The sequence below is a fragment of the Lepidothrix coronata genome, unplaced genomic scaffold, assembly GCF_001604755.1.
Source record: "Lepidothrix coronata isolate B3197 unplaced genomic scaffold, Lepidothrix_coronata-1.0 Scaffold9, whole genome shotgun sequence".
NCBI lineage: Eukaryota > Metazoa > Chordata > Aves > Passeriformes > Pipridae > Lepidothrix > Lepidothrix coronata.
Genome location: NW_016690189.1, coordinates 2458215 through 2474525, shown reverse-complemented (window position 1 = coordinate 2474525; position 16311 = coordinate 2458215). Strand labels below are relative to the sequence as shown.

Sequence of the window (16311 nt, the reverse complement as noted above, 5' to 3'; positions counted from 1 at the left end):
CTCATTAAGGAGAGGAGGAGTAAGAAATACTATTTTTAACATCCTGACTCTGTTGATTATAATTTCACCAGTATTTTGAATTACTGTACATATGTTTAAGTATTTCCAGAAAATAATTTTACGTCTAAGTAAGCAGTGAGCAATTTGGTACATTTGCTGACTCTCTACTTATTTTACTTACTCATTTACTTCTATATTTACTTACATACTTATTTCTAGTCTATGTTCACATACTTACCCAAACAGTGTACTGGGGTTCTGGAGTACTGCAATCTTTTGCAAAAATATAGGAGCAATTTCCTGGGAAGTAGTAGTAGATGCCATCAAATGTTTCAAAATGGTACTGTCCCCACGACTTGCAAATCCCATCTCGGTCCTTACCAGTGTTAGGTACTGGAGAGAGCACAGTGAGTTTACACCAAGCACTGTCATAACAAATTGACAGGTGTCACAGGCATCTATGAAAGTAGGAGCTCAGAAAGGAAATAAGAGCTTAAAAGGAAATACATAGCAAGTACAAAAGATAAACTTATTTCTTCAACTTTAAATAAAGTCAGTATTTTTCTTAATCTTTAGTCTGTAGTTTTAACCATATGCAACCATCATTAAGTTTTTTATTTGCTTCAGTGGATACATTTTAATTACAAATAGAGGCCAGGGATTTCGATATCCTCCCAATAATGGAAGACAATTCTTGTCGACCCCTACAAACAGCAAATTACAGAAACTAGTGCACTGAAATAGTTGGTAATTTTATTTGCAGTAACTCACTGTTAGAAAAAAGGCAGTGGCTTTTTGGTTGTTCAGCTAACTATAAAAAATCTGTTTGGCTATGGATGCACTAGACAGTGATCTGTCTATTATGGCATCTGGGCATTGTTACAGCCCAAGTGCTAAAATATAGGCATTCCTGCTCTCTATACATCCCTAACACTCCTAGCTACTTGTTGAATGACAGTTTTACCACAGAGGAATCACAAATATGCTGCTAACAGTATTGTTTTAAAAACCTGCATCTCCCTTGAAGCTGAAACTAAACCCTTTGGCCCAAAACTTACCAATTTGGCACCTGTTTCCTTGAGCCTGAAATAACTGACAGTCACAATCACCTGCCTCTGTGCAGGCTGCTCCATTAAGGCACTCCTGAGGACATGAACCTGTAAGCAGGCATAGCAGCCTTTTAGTAGATACAGTATTTTGCAAACAGGCTGCAAGATCCCTATTAAATCTGTTTATTGTTAAATCACAAGCAGTTATATTAGCTGAGAAAATTAACAAACAACAATCTCCATTTTTTAACATTTACATAATTTTATCCTTTGGGTTCCTTGGTTAAAAGAGAAACAAGGTTCTCTCTCTTTTGGTTCGAGACTTGTAAACTAACAAAGGAGCAAAAGGTCAACCTCCTCCCAGCAAACAAAAGGTCAAGTTCCCATGTAAAGAAATCAAATCCCAGTCCTGCTGATCTCAAAATATGCAGGACACAGATTATTCTAATTGACTAAATTCAGCATAATTTATACATATGTTCAGCTCCTCCCTCCTAAGCATTACAGCAAAGGGTACATTCAGTTTATGATTAGTCCAGAATATATAATTTACAGAGTCAAAACCAGTCATAAACAACCTTCTCCACATGCTAAAAAAAGTCAGTTAGAAGGTTTTTTCTGCTTAAGAGGTGACTGGAGTCAGAGACTTTAGATTCCATGGGAATGGCTTGTTTTATAATTAGTAATTGTTTCCAAAAGCAGTTACATTAAAGGGTTTTATAGTGTGTTTGAAAGCTAAGACCTCCCTGTTGTTTACTAATCATTTGTTGAGGGGGGTCTAAATCATAATTCCCCAAAAGTGGAGAAGAAAAGTAGTCCCAAAGCAAAACTTCATCAGGTTTTGCAGATAGCTGTTTTCCTTCTTGGAGTAGGATTAAAACCCTACATACAAAAGCTTTCAGTGTTGCTGATGGAGATTAAAAAAGCTGCCAGTGATCTTGAATGGGAATAAAATGGGACCTTTACATTAAATGTACACAGAAGCTACCAATTATTATGAACATCATCCTTCATTGTGAAAATTCCTTTGCATGCTTAGTTTTGAATTTTTTCCATTAAAGAATTGCTTTCCAAATATACATAGGTACTCTGAAAATACTGACAAAGCAGAAAATATTGCTTCTAGAATAGCACCAACTTCTGTGGTTGGTGGAAGTGGAAAACTTCTTTGTTGTTGTTAGAATTGTGAGTTGCAAAATTGCATATATCCTTTTACATAGAAAAATGCAACAGAAAGGACCTGCCCAGGCATTTTCCAAGAAGGATACCAAAATTCCAACCCAAGTTGAATACAATGAACTGTTCTGTAAAACAACTTCTGTAACCTGGGCCTCCTTTACATGGTTGTACAATGCTTAAGACTCTCCCGGAGCAGATGCGTGTTCATTGCCTGAGCACCCCTGTCCCTTTGCACAACCAGTTACTTGTCTCTCTGACATACCTACATCCTCTGCCAAGGCCAGAAAAAAAGTGGCAGAAAAGAAAAATTGCAACAGACCTAAATTTTTAAAAAAAAAAACAAACAATATCAAAGTATTGGCTTAGTTGGCTGTTCAGATTTGGTTGTAAGGCTTTATTTTGAAAGTACAATTTTAATAGGATTTTTTCTTAATTTAACATGGATAACATGAGAAAATGAGACAGGGCAGGGTTTTGTAGAGGACATAAGGAAGAGGGGTTCCACAGCCCATGGTAACACAAGGGAACTGGTAGGAAGGCAGTATTTTCAGGACTCTCTCCTCCCACGGGTGAGGAGCACAGCACTCACCTCCTGGTGGACTCTGCATCTGGGTCCCATGAAGATGCAACAAAGACGCAGTTTGAACCTGTCAGAGAAACATAAAAGCAAAATCAGGGTGTTTGTGGTTTACAAATGAGCTGATAAGAGCCTGAGTACTTGCACCCAAACATTGGGTTGGGACTTTTAATACAGAACAGCAATTTACATCTCAGCCAGCAAGGTAAAGTCGTGGGTGCTGCAGGAGGGATTGGCAGGCTGCAGAGGAAAAGCACAGGTTTTGAGGGGATGAGAATGGACACAGCTGTGCTGTGAGATCACTGCTTGCTTTCCCTCATGCCCTCCAGTTCCAGTGAACCACTGGGGCTCCACCTGGGAAGTTTTGCATTTACATTTAGAAGGAAAAGTGAGGAGACAGAGAACAATCTGCCATTTTCACTTCAGTCAAATACCCATAGCTGGTGAGCTTGAAGATGTGACATCCCTTATTTCATCCTCTCCCTTGACTCATGCTCTGTGCTGCACCCTGATCATCCCACTGTGGCCACTCTAGCCGCAATGGATTTCATGTCCTCCTTGAGGACCTTCAGAATTGCATTTTGGTTCATCCCAAACAAAAGAGAAAGTGGATCTGCCTGAGCTGCTTCCTGTTTAGGAACAAGGGAGCATCAGACTATGAGGAAGCCTTGGATCTGCCCAAGCACCCTGCTACTGCAGCTTGTCACGTCACATTGTTCCTTCCAAGAACTGATCCTATTCCAGGCTGAAAGTAATCTGGGGCTTTTGCCCCCAACTAGTCTGACTGAAAAGTTTAGCAGGGTGAAGTGATGAGTAGCTACATATTTCCCATTTACATTTATTCATGGCCAGTTTAAATCCCTTCTTTTATAAATCTGGGCCCTTTTGCTTAAATAGCTACTCTTTCCTCTCTTTTTTACTTATTTCCTATTTGATAATCTGTGAGAAAAACAGTCACCCTTCTGTGCTCCCCACAGACATAAGCACCACCCTTAGGCTGCACAACTAAGTACAAAAATTGTTTTAATCTTTGCTTATAAGCTAATTTCTTTCTTCCCTCTTGACACCAGTCATTCTCCACTTCTGGAATTTGAACTGATGGATTTGAAAGTGAACAGTGCCATGAAAGGAACATGTTAGGTTAAGTCTTACTAATGCCTCTTACAGTGACATAAAGACTTCCTTTTTCCAAATGGAAATGCTTAGTGGGATGCATCCAAGTAGCATGATCTGTCTAAAATCAACTTGAAATAGATTTCATCAAATCATCACCTGGAAGGCCCCCCTACCAAAACTATTCCTGGTTCCCATGGCCCGTTGCTAGCTGAAAGGTGTCCCTTCCCTCCCTGCACAAGACCCATTTTCATTTTCCATGATAGCTACTCTAAACTGCCTGCCTCAGGAAAGTGGCTTTTGGCCTTTGTGTTATTTTGGGGCAGTAAAGCGTCCTTGGTGCAACAGCACTTCCATGCTGAGGCCCCCTCCAAAGATACCACCAGTCCACTTGTCTCAGAGGCTCGGTTGATTTTAGCACAGCATTTCACACCCACTGCCTTCTGACTCAGTCAGGGGCACACAGATCGCAAAGGCACTTGGAGTAAATCAGCCCTGGTTCGGCTGCAGGCTCCTCGCAAAGACCCTGAGGAGAGACAGTCTCCGGCTTCCTGCCTACCCCTGTCAAACGGGGTTATAACCCTTGGCTGGGGTCCATAACCCAAGTGCGTACCAGTGGGGGAATGAGATTTCTCCGTTTACTACTAAATTTCAGAGCAGCATTGCCGAGGTGCAACACTGAGGCAGCAGGGAGCTGGGGCAATAGGAACCAGGGCTGTGCTGGAGCCACCATTGACCACGTGCGTGAGGGAGCCTTGCCAGCGGCGCCACCATTGTGCCTCTCACCAAACACAAACAGCTTTCCAGGACATTCTGTTCACTCTCACAAAAGACAGAGAGAGACATGGTGGGTTTATTTCCCATGGTATGCGTCAGTCAGCTCATCAGGGAAGGTTGCCCACTGGGTGCTCTGCTGAGAGTGAATGAAGGCATGAGGCCCTGGGTCAGTCGGGGCTGGGCAGATGGGGACTGGCTGCTCCTGTCCTCACTGTCCTCCTGTTACTGCAGCCCTTCTCCCCACAAAGGCTCATTTGTAAGGATGGCAAAGGTCCAGAGCAGAAAAGGGAGGAGGGTTTTCCCTCCCTCCCACTTTTGGAGGTATAACCTACCTCGGCTGTTACAAGATCTCTTTTCTGTCGAGTTGCATTAAACTCATTTCTGGAAGAAAACAAAAAGGATCTTGTATTATCAAAGGTCCCTGGAGCAACCTGAATAAGCAACTCCCTTGAGAGAAGTGTTTCTCTCTGATTACCATAACTTTATCAAAGAGGTCTTTCTTGGGTTAACATTCAAAAAGGTGATTATTTTTTTCTTTTTTTTTTTTTTGTCATTGTCTCATTTTACCGAATTGGGCAGCACTCTGATCTCTGCTTGGACAGGGAGGTACCTGGAGCCTGTGGGGAAACATAAATAGGCAATACAGGCTTACACAACAGGATACAAAACTGTAAAGCCACTTCATATTTAGTTGATGCTATGTGTGAGTGGCTGTAAGTTCCCCTGAGTGTTGCTTGAATATACTGTGATGGTACTTGTAATAGCAAGAGATGACTTTCCAGCTGGAGCCAACTTAAATTTGTGATTAAGTTTCAAAACAAGGGCGTCAAACTATAAAACACGCTTAGTTCTATCAATACTCCAAGATTTGCATGTGTGTTCGCTAGATGTATTAGAGGTCATTAGACATTTGAAGCTACGTCCAACTGGATGCTTCCATTGAAATGGATGGCATAGTTCCCATTTAATTCAATGGGATCAGGAACATTCCCTAGTTTGGGTTTTGTTTGGATTTCAGCTTCTACATGAAGATTTGTATTGAAAATGTTTATTTTAAGGTTATACAGCACTTACTTCTCTGTGCTTCAAATAGCAGCTACGATTTTATCATGCAATTAAGACTGTAGAAGGATACTCATTTAATGTATTTTTCCAGTCATGAAATCATGATCTCATGCTGGTTTCATTCCATTATTCCTCTAAGCATTCTCAAGACCATAGAAGTATCGTTTTTCATAAGGAACTCCATTTTTCAAATGAAGGACCCGTGCCCATTATGTAAATACTTTGAAAAGAGTTGTAAACATTCTGAAAGTGTGCTCTACATCCAACCTACATGTAGATGACATTTTACATGTTGAATTCAAGGCTATATTTTACTTTCTAACTTGCACTGCGTCACACTTACTCATTCTTGTTCTGTTAGTAGGACTTGACAAATAAGGAACAAAACCTTACCTCAAAGTTCTTCTCAAAGGAGAAAGCTTGCAATAAGATCCTGCAGATTAAAAAGTCATCAAGTTAAACAGTTTTTTCCTACAGCATTACTCTGTCCTTGGCAAGCAATGTCAAGTTTAAAACAACACTACTGAATTTTGTTTTTCAATGATCCTGGGTTTTATAGAGCATCTTTGCACAAAATTTTTCTGTTTCCAAGGAATGTAGCATTACATGCTTTCTTTCCTGAGGACTTGATTCTCTCAAGCATTATTCACCTGCAAGTTTTCATGGTCTCAGTTCTGGTACATGCTCCCATGAAAGAGGGAAAAGAGTTCATAGTTCTTCAGAGGCTCAGAACAAAACAGATAAAATACAAGAGGTGGTCAGAGCTTTTCAGAATCAAACTTCTAGGGTTATAATAATTTTCTGAGTGTTACTTGTAAGATTCAATTGTAAATAATTTTAAATTAGTCCATGTTTAAAACAAGGAAACAAATAAACAAACAAAAACAAATACACAAAACAACAACACAATTTCTCTTATTGCCTTAGAAATCTTTATAATTGCTGCATGAAAACTATCTGCAAGATCCAGTTGCACAACATAGAAAATAACATCATTTCTGTAATTAGAAGAGCAATTATTTCCCCTATCAGTCTAAAAATTTTAAACTGCAGGTGCAGTCTGTTCAGACAAAATCATATCCCATTGAAAATGCTTATTCATCTGACAAAAATAGCAAGAAATACAAGAAACTTAGATTTTGTTCATAAGTAATTGTTTTGTAACAAATTCAGAAATATAAAAATGTATCTTAAAAAAAGTTATATTTTAGTTTCTACACCTGTGAGAGAGAATGGTGATATATATGTTTAATTTGCATTTATAAATTCCAGCAAGGTCAAAAAATATAATGATAGAAAAATACTTAGAGAAATCTTTGTAAAAGTTAAAAGAAATGGAATAAAATTCTTACCTTGCAAAGAGGACAGCAGTGAATGAAGCAAGAATATACTCCATGGTATCATTAAACTGAGCTTTCCTACAATGTTCATTTCAGTATAAGTTAGGAATAGGGAATTTATCCAAATTAATGGCTTTGATTACATGACATCTTAGAACAATGTATTTCTACAGTGTGTTTAAATCCTTTAAAAATTAGTTAATTGAATGTATTATTTAAAACAACGCAATGCAAAAAAAGGAAAATAAAAGGAGACATCGAGCTTGGTAGCTACATACGGCATCAGGAGCTTTGTGAGTGTTGCATACAACTTCCTGGCTGCATGTCCCTCATTAGTAATGCATGGTAACTCCTCAGCAGGGTCTGTATTAGTTACACTTGCACCAGACCTGCAGGTATTACCCCTCTGTTGAATTGAATCGGCCCTTTATAACATAGCAGACAATGACACACAAATGTTGCCATGTCATGGTGGTTTGAGAAATCTTTCAGTCATCACACACCTTTGTGTGCTTTGAGGCTTGAGCTGAGTGCTGCTCTTTACCACTTAGTATAGCAAAATATTTTTGCAAATCCCTGAAATGGTACTACTATATAAAGTATAACCAGATGGTTTTAGAAATTAACATATTAACATTTCTTATCTGTCCTCAAAGGGGAGAGGTGAACTTCTATTAAATAATACACTTGGATTTTTAAGAATATTTTAGATGTATTTCTGTGTATAGTTTGCTTATACCATAAAAGAAGGTTTCTCAGAGGATAATTATATTTAATTTTTAATAAAACATTATTAAAACTTTATATTAGCAAAAAGGAGAAAGAATTCAATACAACAATGGGTTTCATTTCTAATTTTCATTAAAATATAAAAATATAATTTAACCAAAATTAAAATTATGATTTAAAATTAAAGACTTTTACCTGCTTTATCATAATTTTAAATTTTAAAAATAAATACTGATTTACTGTAAACAGAATCATTAAAAAGAACAGTTTTAAAGACACATATAATGCTACTTGAAATTGCTACTGCTTATTTTATTTTGCAAAACCTGTCTTTTGCCTAGCCCTCTGCTCTTCGTAGGACGTGCTTTGTGAGACCCTCTGAGGGTGCATTTGGACCCAAATAAAATTTAGAAGTTGATGACCTCTCTCAGGTAAAACATTCTCCATCATCTTTCTAGACTTTTCTCTTTCCTGCTCCCCAGCTGGACAAGAACAGAAAGCAAATGAAAACACTCAGCCTCTCCAACCACAGACAAGGACAAAACCCTGTATCCACAGAGCAGCCAAGAGCACTTGTGCAAGTTTAGGACCACTGGTGGCACAAGGATACTTATTGCAAACTGTTGGATCTGAGAAGCCAACATTCCAATAATTGTGTTTCCAGAGGGTTTTTTGTTTTGTTTTTACTTTTGCCTGGTCCCACGGTTTGGCTGCTTGTGTGCAGCCAGACTGCATCTCCCAGCTCAGTTGTATGTGCTCCATGTGGTCCAAAACCACTTCAGACTGCAAACAGAAGCAAAAGAAGTGAGTTCCTAAGCCAAATCGACTCATTGATATAGTCCCTCTTTTAACTCTTATGTGGGAACTTAGAGGAAATATACTTTCACTGAAGGTTACTCTCAAGATGAGATGAAATCAAGCATTAGATCTTCAAATTTCCATTACCAGCCTCCATGCTATCTTACTTTCAAATTTGGTTTCAAAACTGTTCCAAGCTCCTGTTTCAAAACTGTTCCAAGAGAAATTTGATCTGGGATTCCTCCCTTCCTCAAGACTGTATTTCCCACCATGCTTCATATGTAATTTCACAAATAAATATTTCCATTAATATAACATTCATAGAAATGAACTATTTTGGTTTAACAGAAACTATCCAAAATAGACTTTTTTTTTCAATTTTTCTATAGCAGAGTTGAGTGAATATTTGCTTAGTATTTCACATTTGCTTAAATTCTAATATTTAAAGAGTAGGCCAAGCCTCATCAGCTGCAAAGGAACTTTTTTAAGAGTTAGAACAATAGGCTTCATTAGGTTTGGACATCTCTGCCCAAGGCAGGGGAGGAAAAAGCACAGTCCCAGGCACATTAAGGATGTCAGTTAAGGAAAAAGAATTATTCAGCCAAGTACACTGAACTGTAACTCAGACGACTATATTAAGAAAGAGATGAAAAAAATTGAATCAAATTGTATCAAGGCAACAACACAGATTATCTACACAAGTATTAGAATACTCACAGATTGGTGCTTCCAAAAAATCTGAACAGAAAAAAGGCATTAGAAAATAATCCCTTTTGGAAGGAAACAAGCACAAGACAGAACACACTTGTCTGCACTTTAAAAATGCTAGTGTTACATCTTTAAGTTACAGATTTCTCTTTAAAAATAAAATTTAAATATTTCAATATTTATATATTTGTATATTACAGAAAAAATTAATTTTCTCCAAATTTTCCAACATGACATTTGAGAGGACTTAAATTTATATACAGGTCACATTGTTTATCAAGATTATAAACAGTGGGTGAAAAAAATAACTGCCTTCCGTGCCATGGACATAAGCTTGCCCTGGTTTTGAACTAGATCCACTGCAGTTAACAAAACTTGGTATTTTCAATGAAGAATTCAATTGAGACCACATTTTATTGTGCAGACCTGATCTTCCTAAGGATTAGCATTGGTGAAACTAATGAAAGAGCTGGATGATAGGAGGTCAGGAACATTTTTTTTCTGAGAACCACGTCCAGAGCTGCTCAAGATCCTCACTAAGGGTTTGAAGATCAAACAGGTTTCCTCCTTACACCTTCAAACTTCACAGTGGTTCTGCTTCCTCAGTGAAGTTAAGCCCTCTAGTGGGTGATCAGTAAGAAACCTCTTAGGATAAAAATGTTCAGCCACCCAGGCAGACACCAGCCTAATTCCACAAACATTTCTCATTTAGAAAGCAAGTGTATAGGAATGATATCACTCTACAGGATTAACGGGGCATTTTTATGGGATCAGGTTTCAGTTCAGAAAGCATTTGTATTATGCTAAGAGTCTTCTGGTTGAAGAAATGACATGCAGATATAATCTCTGGATATATTAGTAGCAATGCAAGTTTTATTTTCAGCCTTTCTTTAAAAGAACAGCAAAACAAAAATCCACAATTGTTACAACCTGTTCTGCGGGCAGAAAAATGGATCCATCAGGTTTCTTCTAACTGTGAAATCCACCCTGAAGGTTACTGGCATCCGGTATTGCATCTCCCCCTGCCTCCCTGATTTTCACACACTGCAACTTTGCATCATGTCTTTTCTCCTCCATCCCACTAATATAACAGCTAGGCAAGAATCAGTTTTGGACTAGCCTCAGATGTGCCAACTGGCAGGCCAGTACACGTTTCCTAAGCAATGAGTGAACCACTGCTTTTCAGTCATCACACGTGCCAAACAACTAAAAGGCTTATTTTTCCTCCGCTGAAGCTAATTACCATCTATCAAGACGCCAGTTATCACAAAACTCACAGGAATTCAAGCAATCAAATTCTAAGTTAGGTCTGCACAGCATTTTTTCCTTGGAAAGCCAGGCTAGGAGGCTGAGCATCGCAGTTTTCAGCAGCCCAAGAGCTTAGAGTGCAGAAAGAGAGGACTGAGAAAAGCAGACCACACATCTTGCCAGAGACAGCTAGAGTCTGGAATAGAACATCTCATTCGCTTAGTGTAAAACCAAAAAATTCTTGTGTGTAACTTGGTGATAGAACATACAACAGTCCCCTCCACTTCAATACGAGCATTCTACTTCTATTCGGGTCATGGAATGCAGTTATTTTGTGGCAGACACTGACAGCTAAAATGGGAGATGGATGGAGAATTCCTTTTCAGAAGGCATTTGTTTAAGTTACACATTTAACTCTTGAATAACTACACTTCAGTGAGGATGCCTTTAATACTTTTGTACCAAAAAAGCAGACATCATGACAAATGATAATGTTTATAAAAAGGCACAAGCACCTGTTTTCCCAAACCAGAGCAAAAGGGCGGAATTTTACTATTCTTTCCACTTCCCCAACTCAAAGAAAGCTGGTTTAACTTTGTGTTGACTTGAGTATGCTGAAATAACCTCCCATTAAGTAAATGAGAGAAGAAATACCATGCTGAGAAAGCCCAATTAAAAAAAAAAAAACTCAAGTAACAAGGTGTTCCTATGACAATTTCAGTATTGGCACAAAAAGCGTACAAGAGACACTCAACTACCAGGCTTAGAGAGCAATACAGCAGTTGGGCTCTGAGTGTCTTGGTCTCCAGTTTTTTCCAGTTCCTCTCCAAACTGGTTTTTAAACAGGAAACAGCTCAGGGGTGTGGCCATACCTGTTGGGTCAGCTTGTATCCAAGGCCTCACTCCATTACCTGCAACTCTTCTAAAGGACCGTGAGCCTTTTCAACAGTCTCTTGTTGGTATATCCCATATCTACTCAAAACTCTTGTTTTTTTGTCCCTGGATCAATGGAAGAGAAACTGAAACTTCTCCAACACTTCATACACAGATCCTGTATTTTCATATTTTCAACTCTACTTTTTTCCCCTTTCTAAGGCCTTCAAACTGCCTCACCTAACTCATAATGAGCAGTTTTCTGACTTCCAAAGAGATTTTCCTTTTTTAATAAAATTATTTAATGTTCATCACCACATCTACATCCCTGTGCTTGCACCGTGTGAACATGTGGTTGAAGGATGAATAATTCAGACCCAATCTTGCAACACAAAATTCTTGTTTTACATTTACTAAAGACTACTTTTTAACCAAATACATAGGGCTTGTTATTTTAAGTTTCCTACATTTAGACATACCAAGCTAGAAAACTCCATCTTTGTATTATCTGGTAATGCAAGAGCTCAACAAACCTCCGTCCCATGCCCCTGGTAATTACTTTGGTTTTGACAACGTTAATTTGTACCAGAAAGGTGAAGATTGAACTCTGCTTTCATGAGCCACTATGTTGCTTCATGTACCCGTAAAACCTAGGATGTGAGCCATTATGTTCCAATAACCACACACTGATCAACAGGAGAAAGGTTTTCTTTATTCCCAAGACCCTACCTATCCAGACTTACTATGAATGGATAAAAGAGAATTGCTATCAGCTCTCTGATTTTACTTTAATACCTATCAATTTGTGTACTAATTTCAAGTTAACAGTGGAGAAAAAAAAAACCCAGAAAAACACAATTTAGAAACACAAAAATTATCAAATTCTTTATGTTTATTGACTTCTTGTGACAGTAAAACAATTTTAACGGTAAGACTTCTGGTAGCGTGCACGAGCACCAGGTCCTCCAAATTTCTTGGATTCACAACGGCGAGGATCTGCAACCAGTAGAGTCCTATCATACTGGATTAGAATATCCTTGATCTCTTTCTTGGAAGCTTCATCAACATCTGTTTAAAAAAATCATCAGTTTAAGCAGTTTCGCATGGAACATCAATATTAACACTTTCTGCAATCAAACTACCAAAAGCCATACGTTTCCACTTAAAGCTAATACAACAGTCAGAATTACTTACATTTCTGATAGTATGCCACCAAAGCTTTGGAAATAGCTTGACGGATAGCTGTTAAAAAAAGGTAAAGGATTGATGAGGATTGCAAATCTATTTAAAATTTAAATACATGGTTTCAGTTATCTGAGAAACTTGCTATCTTGTTTGCTGCCAATTTGTCCTTTCCCTCCCTAATACTCCACGTGACCTTTACTTTGGCAAATCTGAAGAAAATTGTGTCCAGAGGCCACCCACAGTTCATCTGTGACTTGATAACTGCCAGTTAACCAAGAAATTGTACAAGGGCAGTTTGATCACCTTATCTCCCCAGTACTAACATAGATACATCTCCTGACGGACAGTTCTCTACAATGTCTATACTTTTCAACAAGGACAAAACTGAGCAGTGTGTTGAAAGACTAAGGAGGCAAAACGGACAACATGAGAGTATGAGCGCTAGCACATGTCATGAACAAGCCTCTGTAGCACAGTAACCAGAACTCAAACTAGAAGCAGAGGACTTAACTGTCAAGATGTTGTTACACTGTTATTTGTCAAACCACCGACATCAGGATTTTGATGAAAATATGAATGGTCTGAAAAACAAATGTGATCAACCTTGAGCCTGAAACTTGCCTCTGCCCTTTATGCAGTCTCAGCTCCACTTCACTACCCTATATTCAAACTAAAAGAGCAGAACAAATCTATTATTTGCAAAGATGAACTTTTATCAACAGCTAATGCAAGTATGTTCTCAACCTTCTCTGCAAGGCTAAAACTGCCTTGCTTTGCTTATCAGCTGAAAGATGCTTCTGAACAAAATGGAAATACAGAATTAAGATTTAATTTCTAATGATAAACACCATTCCTCCCCTCCCAAAATCCTTGTGCTCAGCTGCATTTGAACTGCCCTGTCACACTGCACCACGTAAAGATAGTTTCCTCACATTTCCTCAAAACTTCATGAATTTACTTCACTCACTTTACTCTAGATGTTACAGCTTTGCACACAAAACATAACTAATAAGGCCTTATGAAAAACTACATTTGTGCAGTGGAAAAAGAAACAGAACATCGAGTTTGGCAAGTCACTATTCTGAACTCAGCCTCTTAAGCATATGGCCACACTGGGTCTGGCTGGGATGGAGGTGATTTTCCTGTGACAGCTCTCACATGGTGCGTACTCTGGCTACAGCTGAGCGGCGCTCCCACAGCATCAAGGCTGTGCCTCCAACATTGCTCCCCACCACTACACGGGGACTGGGCAAGATCTTGGAGGGAACACAGCCAGGACAGCTGACCCAAAGGGATATTCCATACCATAGGATGTCTGGTCAGCAATAAAAGCAAAGAGGAAAGAGAAACAACTGCTACAGGTATTGAGGCCATACTTCCCGGGAAGTGACTGAACATCACCTCCTCATGGAAGCCTTTTGTTTTCCTTCCTCCCATCCAGAGCTTTTGCTATCGTTTCATTCAACTGCCCTTATCTTGACCCACAAGTCTTTTTTATCTTATTTTCTCCCCTTCCCCATCCAGATAAGGAGAATGACAGTGCAGCTGGTGGGCTCCTGGCATCCTGCCAGCGCCAACTCACTAGAACGGCTTAACCCAATCTACTCCACACCAGATATCCCACCAAAAATCGTACCATAGATTTGTGCTACATGGCCACCACCCTTCACACGGACTCTGATGTCAACACCAGCAAACCTTTCCTTCCCCAGGAGGAGGACGGGTTCAAGCAGCTGGGAAGCAAAACACAAAGAGTATTCATTTGTGATCAGGACGGGAGTTTGCAGTGCATTTACAAAATGTGACATTATTGAATACTCTGAAAAATGGAGCCTTTATTTTAGAAGCACACATCTAGATTAAATACACCCCTTGCAGAGTTTTTTGAAATCTACCAGTGCTGTCATAAGATAAATAAACTCAAGACTTCAATAAATATAAGTTTCAAATATCTTAATAGCAAAGCACATGGGAATTAAGAGCAAGGGAATAGTTTAAGTAGAATACCATAACTACATACAAAAAATAAATCAAGTTTATAAAAACTGAAAACCTGAAGTGATTTGTTGGTAGTTTTCTTCACTGTTTATTACACTTTATAGCTATCTAGCCAGCTTTAGATTCTCTCCACAGTGCTCAGCAGGCATTTCATAAAGTTCTAAACAACCTTTTTAAAAGGAGAGCTTTAAGCCATTTAAAAATGCAGAACTGCAGAAAATACTCCACGTAATTACACCGACGTATGTTAGTTCAGCAAAACTCCAAATAAGTGCAGGTTTCCTAAATTTTCATAACAGTATCTACATTTTAGGTAATCAAGTAACAACCAAAAATTCAGTACTGTCAGTAACTCATCTCCATTGTCAAGTAATGAGCTGTATAAAGGTATTTTAACACCCAAGGGGAGAAAGGCAGAGACTATGTGGGTGCTTACTTTATACTGCAGAGTTCTGGGCTCAATCATTTCCAGAGGTCTTCCATTCACTTTAATGAGGCCATTCCCTCTCTTGCAGTGGGCAACAGCCGTAGCGGTTTTCTAAAAATACGAATATGTATTAGTACAGCATTTCATTTTTGCACAAGCAGTGTGAACTTTCACTTAAGCTTAAAATCTAATAGTCTTAGTCCAATGCCAGAAATTACCATTTTGCACTAAACAAAACAATACCACTACGTACACTTTCAGATACTGACATTAAAGTAGAGTCTTAATAAAAGTGTGCTTGTAGTTCCAAGATGTAGCTGTATACAAAGGAAAGACTCTCTCCCTTCTGTAACACCGTATTTGCGTGGGTCATTTTCTCACAAGAGCACGTTACCCTGAATTTTTCGAGACGCTAGATTCCACCAGTGAGAACTTTGCCCTCCCGCCACCACCTCACAACGTGGCCCTCGGACACCGCCACTGATAAGCCAGGCCCCTGTGGCTTGCAGACGGCAGCGGCGGCTGCTCCCGAGATCTGGAGAGAGACCCCGGAACCACTCCCTCGGGAGCAAATCCCCTGGCCCCCCCAATTCCGCCCTGGGCACAGGCCGCGCTTCGGCACCCCCAGAGCGGGACACGTGGGCTGCAAGCGGGCCCAGCCCCGCCGCACGGCCCCGGCGAGGAGCTGCGGCCGAGAGACTCCGAGCGCGAACGGTCCGAGGGCGCGGCCCAGCCCGGGAGAGCGGAACACGCGGTGCGGGCCGCCGTGCCCGCGCCTCACCTTCCGCCCGAAGACCTGGACGCTCTGCAGGGGGCCCTTGGCTGGCATGGCTGCTCCTACAAGAGAGAGGGAGAGAACGAGGTCAGCGCCGCCGAGAACCGGGCTGGAAGCGGTGCGGCCGGAGCGGCGCGGACACACACCCGGACTCGGCGGCGGCGGCTGCGCAGAAAGGCCGTGCGGGGCTGCCCGGCCCGCCAGCAGGGGCGCGTGCCGCAAAGCGCAGTGCCGTAACTTCCACCAGTGCGACAAAACACGCCCCCCGCTGTGCCCCGCCTGGCACGCTTTGCGGCAGCACCGCCCCGCCCGCGCCGCTGTGGCCCCGCCCCTCGCACGCGGCGACAGGGCGGGCCGGGGGGGGCGGTTAGGGGCGGGCGCGGCAGGAGCAGGACCGGGAACGGGAATGGGAGCGTGCCTCAGCCTGGGCTGAGCTCTGGGCCCGAGCCTGGGCCAACCCTACTGCCCTG

The 16311-nt window shown here is 40.5% G+C and overlaps 2 protein-coding genes across 2 annotated transcripts in view; both read right to left on the bottom strand.

Moving 5' to 3' along the window:
• OTOGL (otogelin like) overlaps positions 1 to 4824 on the bottom strand; it is an 87862-nt gene extending 83038 nt beyond the window's left edge. Inside the window, exons 1-4 of the mRNA XM_017804250.1 lie at positions 4705 to 4824; positions 2818 to 2875; positions 1059 to 1157; positions 239 to 393 (exon numbers count right to left, since the gene is read on the bottom strand). Coding sequence (XP_017659739.1) covers positions 239 to 393; positions 1059 to 1157; positions 2818 to 2875; positions 4705 to 4782 — 390 coding nt within the window. The 5' untranslated portion in view covers positions 4783 to 4824. The remainder of the gene's footprint in view (positions 1 to 238; positions 394 to 1058; positions 1158 to 2817; positions 2876 to 4704) is intronic.
• A 7503-nt stretch (positions 4825 to 12327) lies between these two features.
• On the bottom strand, positions 12328 to 16060 carry RPS16 (ribosomal protein S16). Its single transcript, XM_017804510.1, has 6 exons — positions 15988 to 16060; positions 15848 to 15903; positions 15076 to 15177; positions 14278 to 14374; positions 12651 to 12698; positions 12328 to 12524 (listed from the first exon to the last, which is right to left on the bottom strand). Exons 2-6 carry the CDS (start codon positions 15893 to 15895, stop codon positions 12379 to 12381), a joined length of 441 nt encoding a protein of 146 aa, XP_017659999.1. The 5' UTR covers positions 15896 to 15903; positions 15988 to 16060; the 3' UTR covers positions 12328 to 12378.
• Positions 16061 to 16311: the final 251 nt, after the last annotated feature.

Coding starts and splice junctions, on each gene's coding strand:
- RPS16 (XM_017804510.1), bottom strand. CDS start 15,895: ATGCCAGCCAAGGGCCCCCTGCAGAGCGTCCAGGTCTTCGGGCGGAAG. Junction 15,178..15,847: donor TCCAGGTCTTCGGGCGGAAG/GTGAGGCGCGGG, acceptor TCGTATTTTTAG/AAAACCGCTACGGCTGTTGC. Junction 12,699..14,277: donor CCATGTAGCACAAATCTATG/GTACGATTTTTG, acceptor TTTTTTTAACAG/CTATCCGTCAAGCTATTTCC.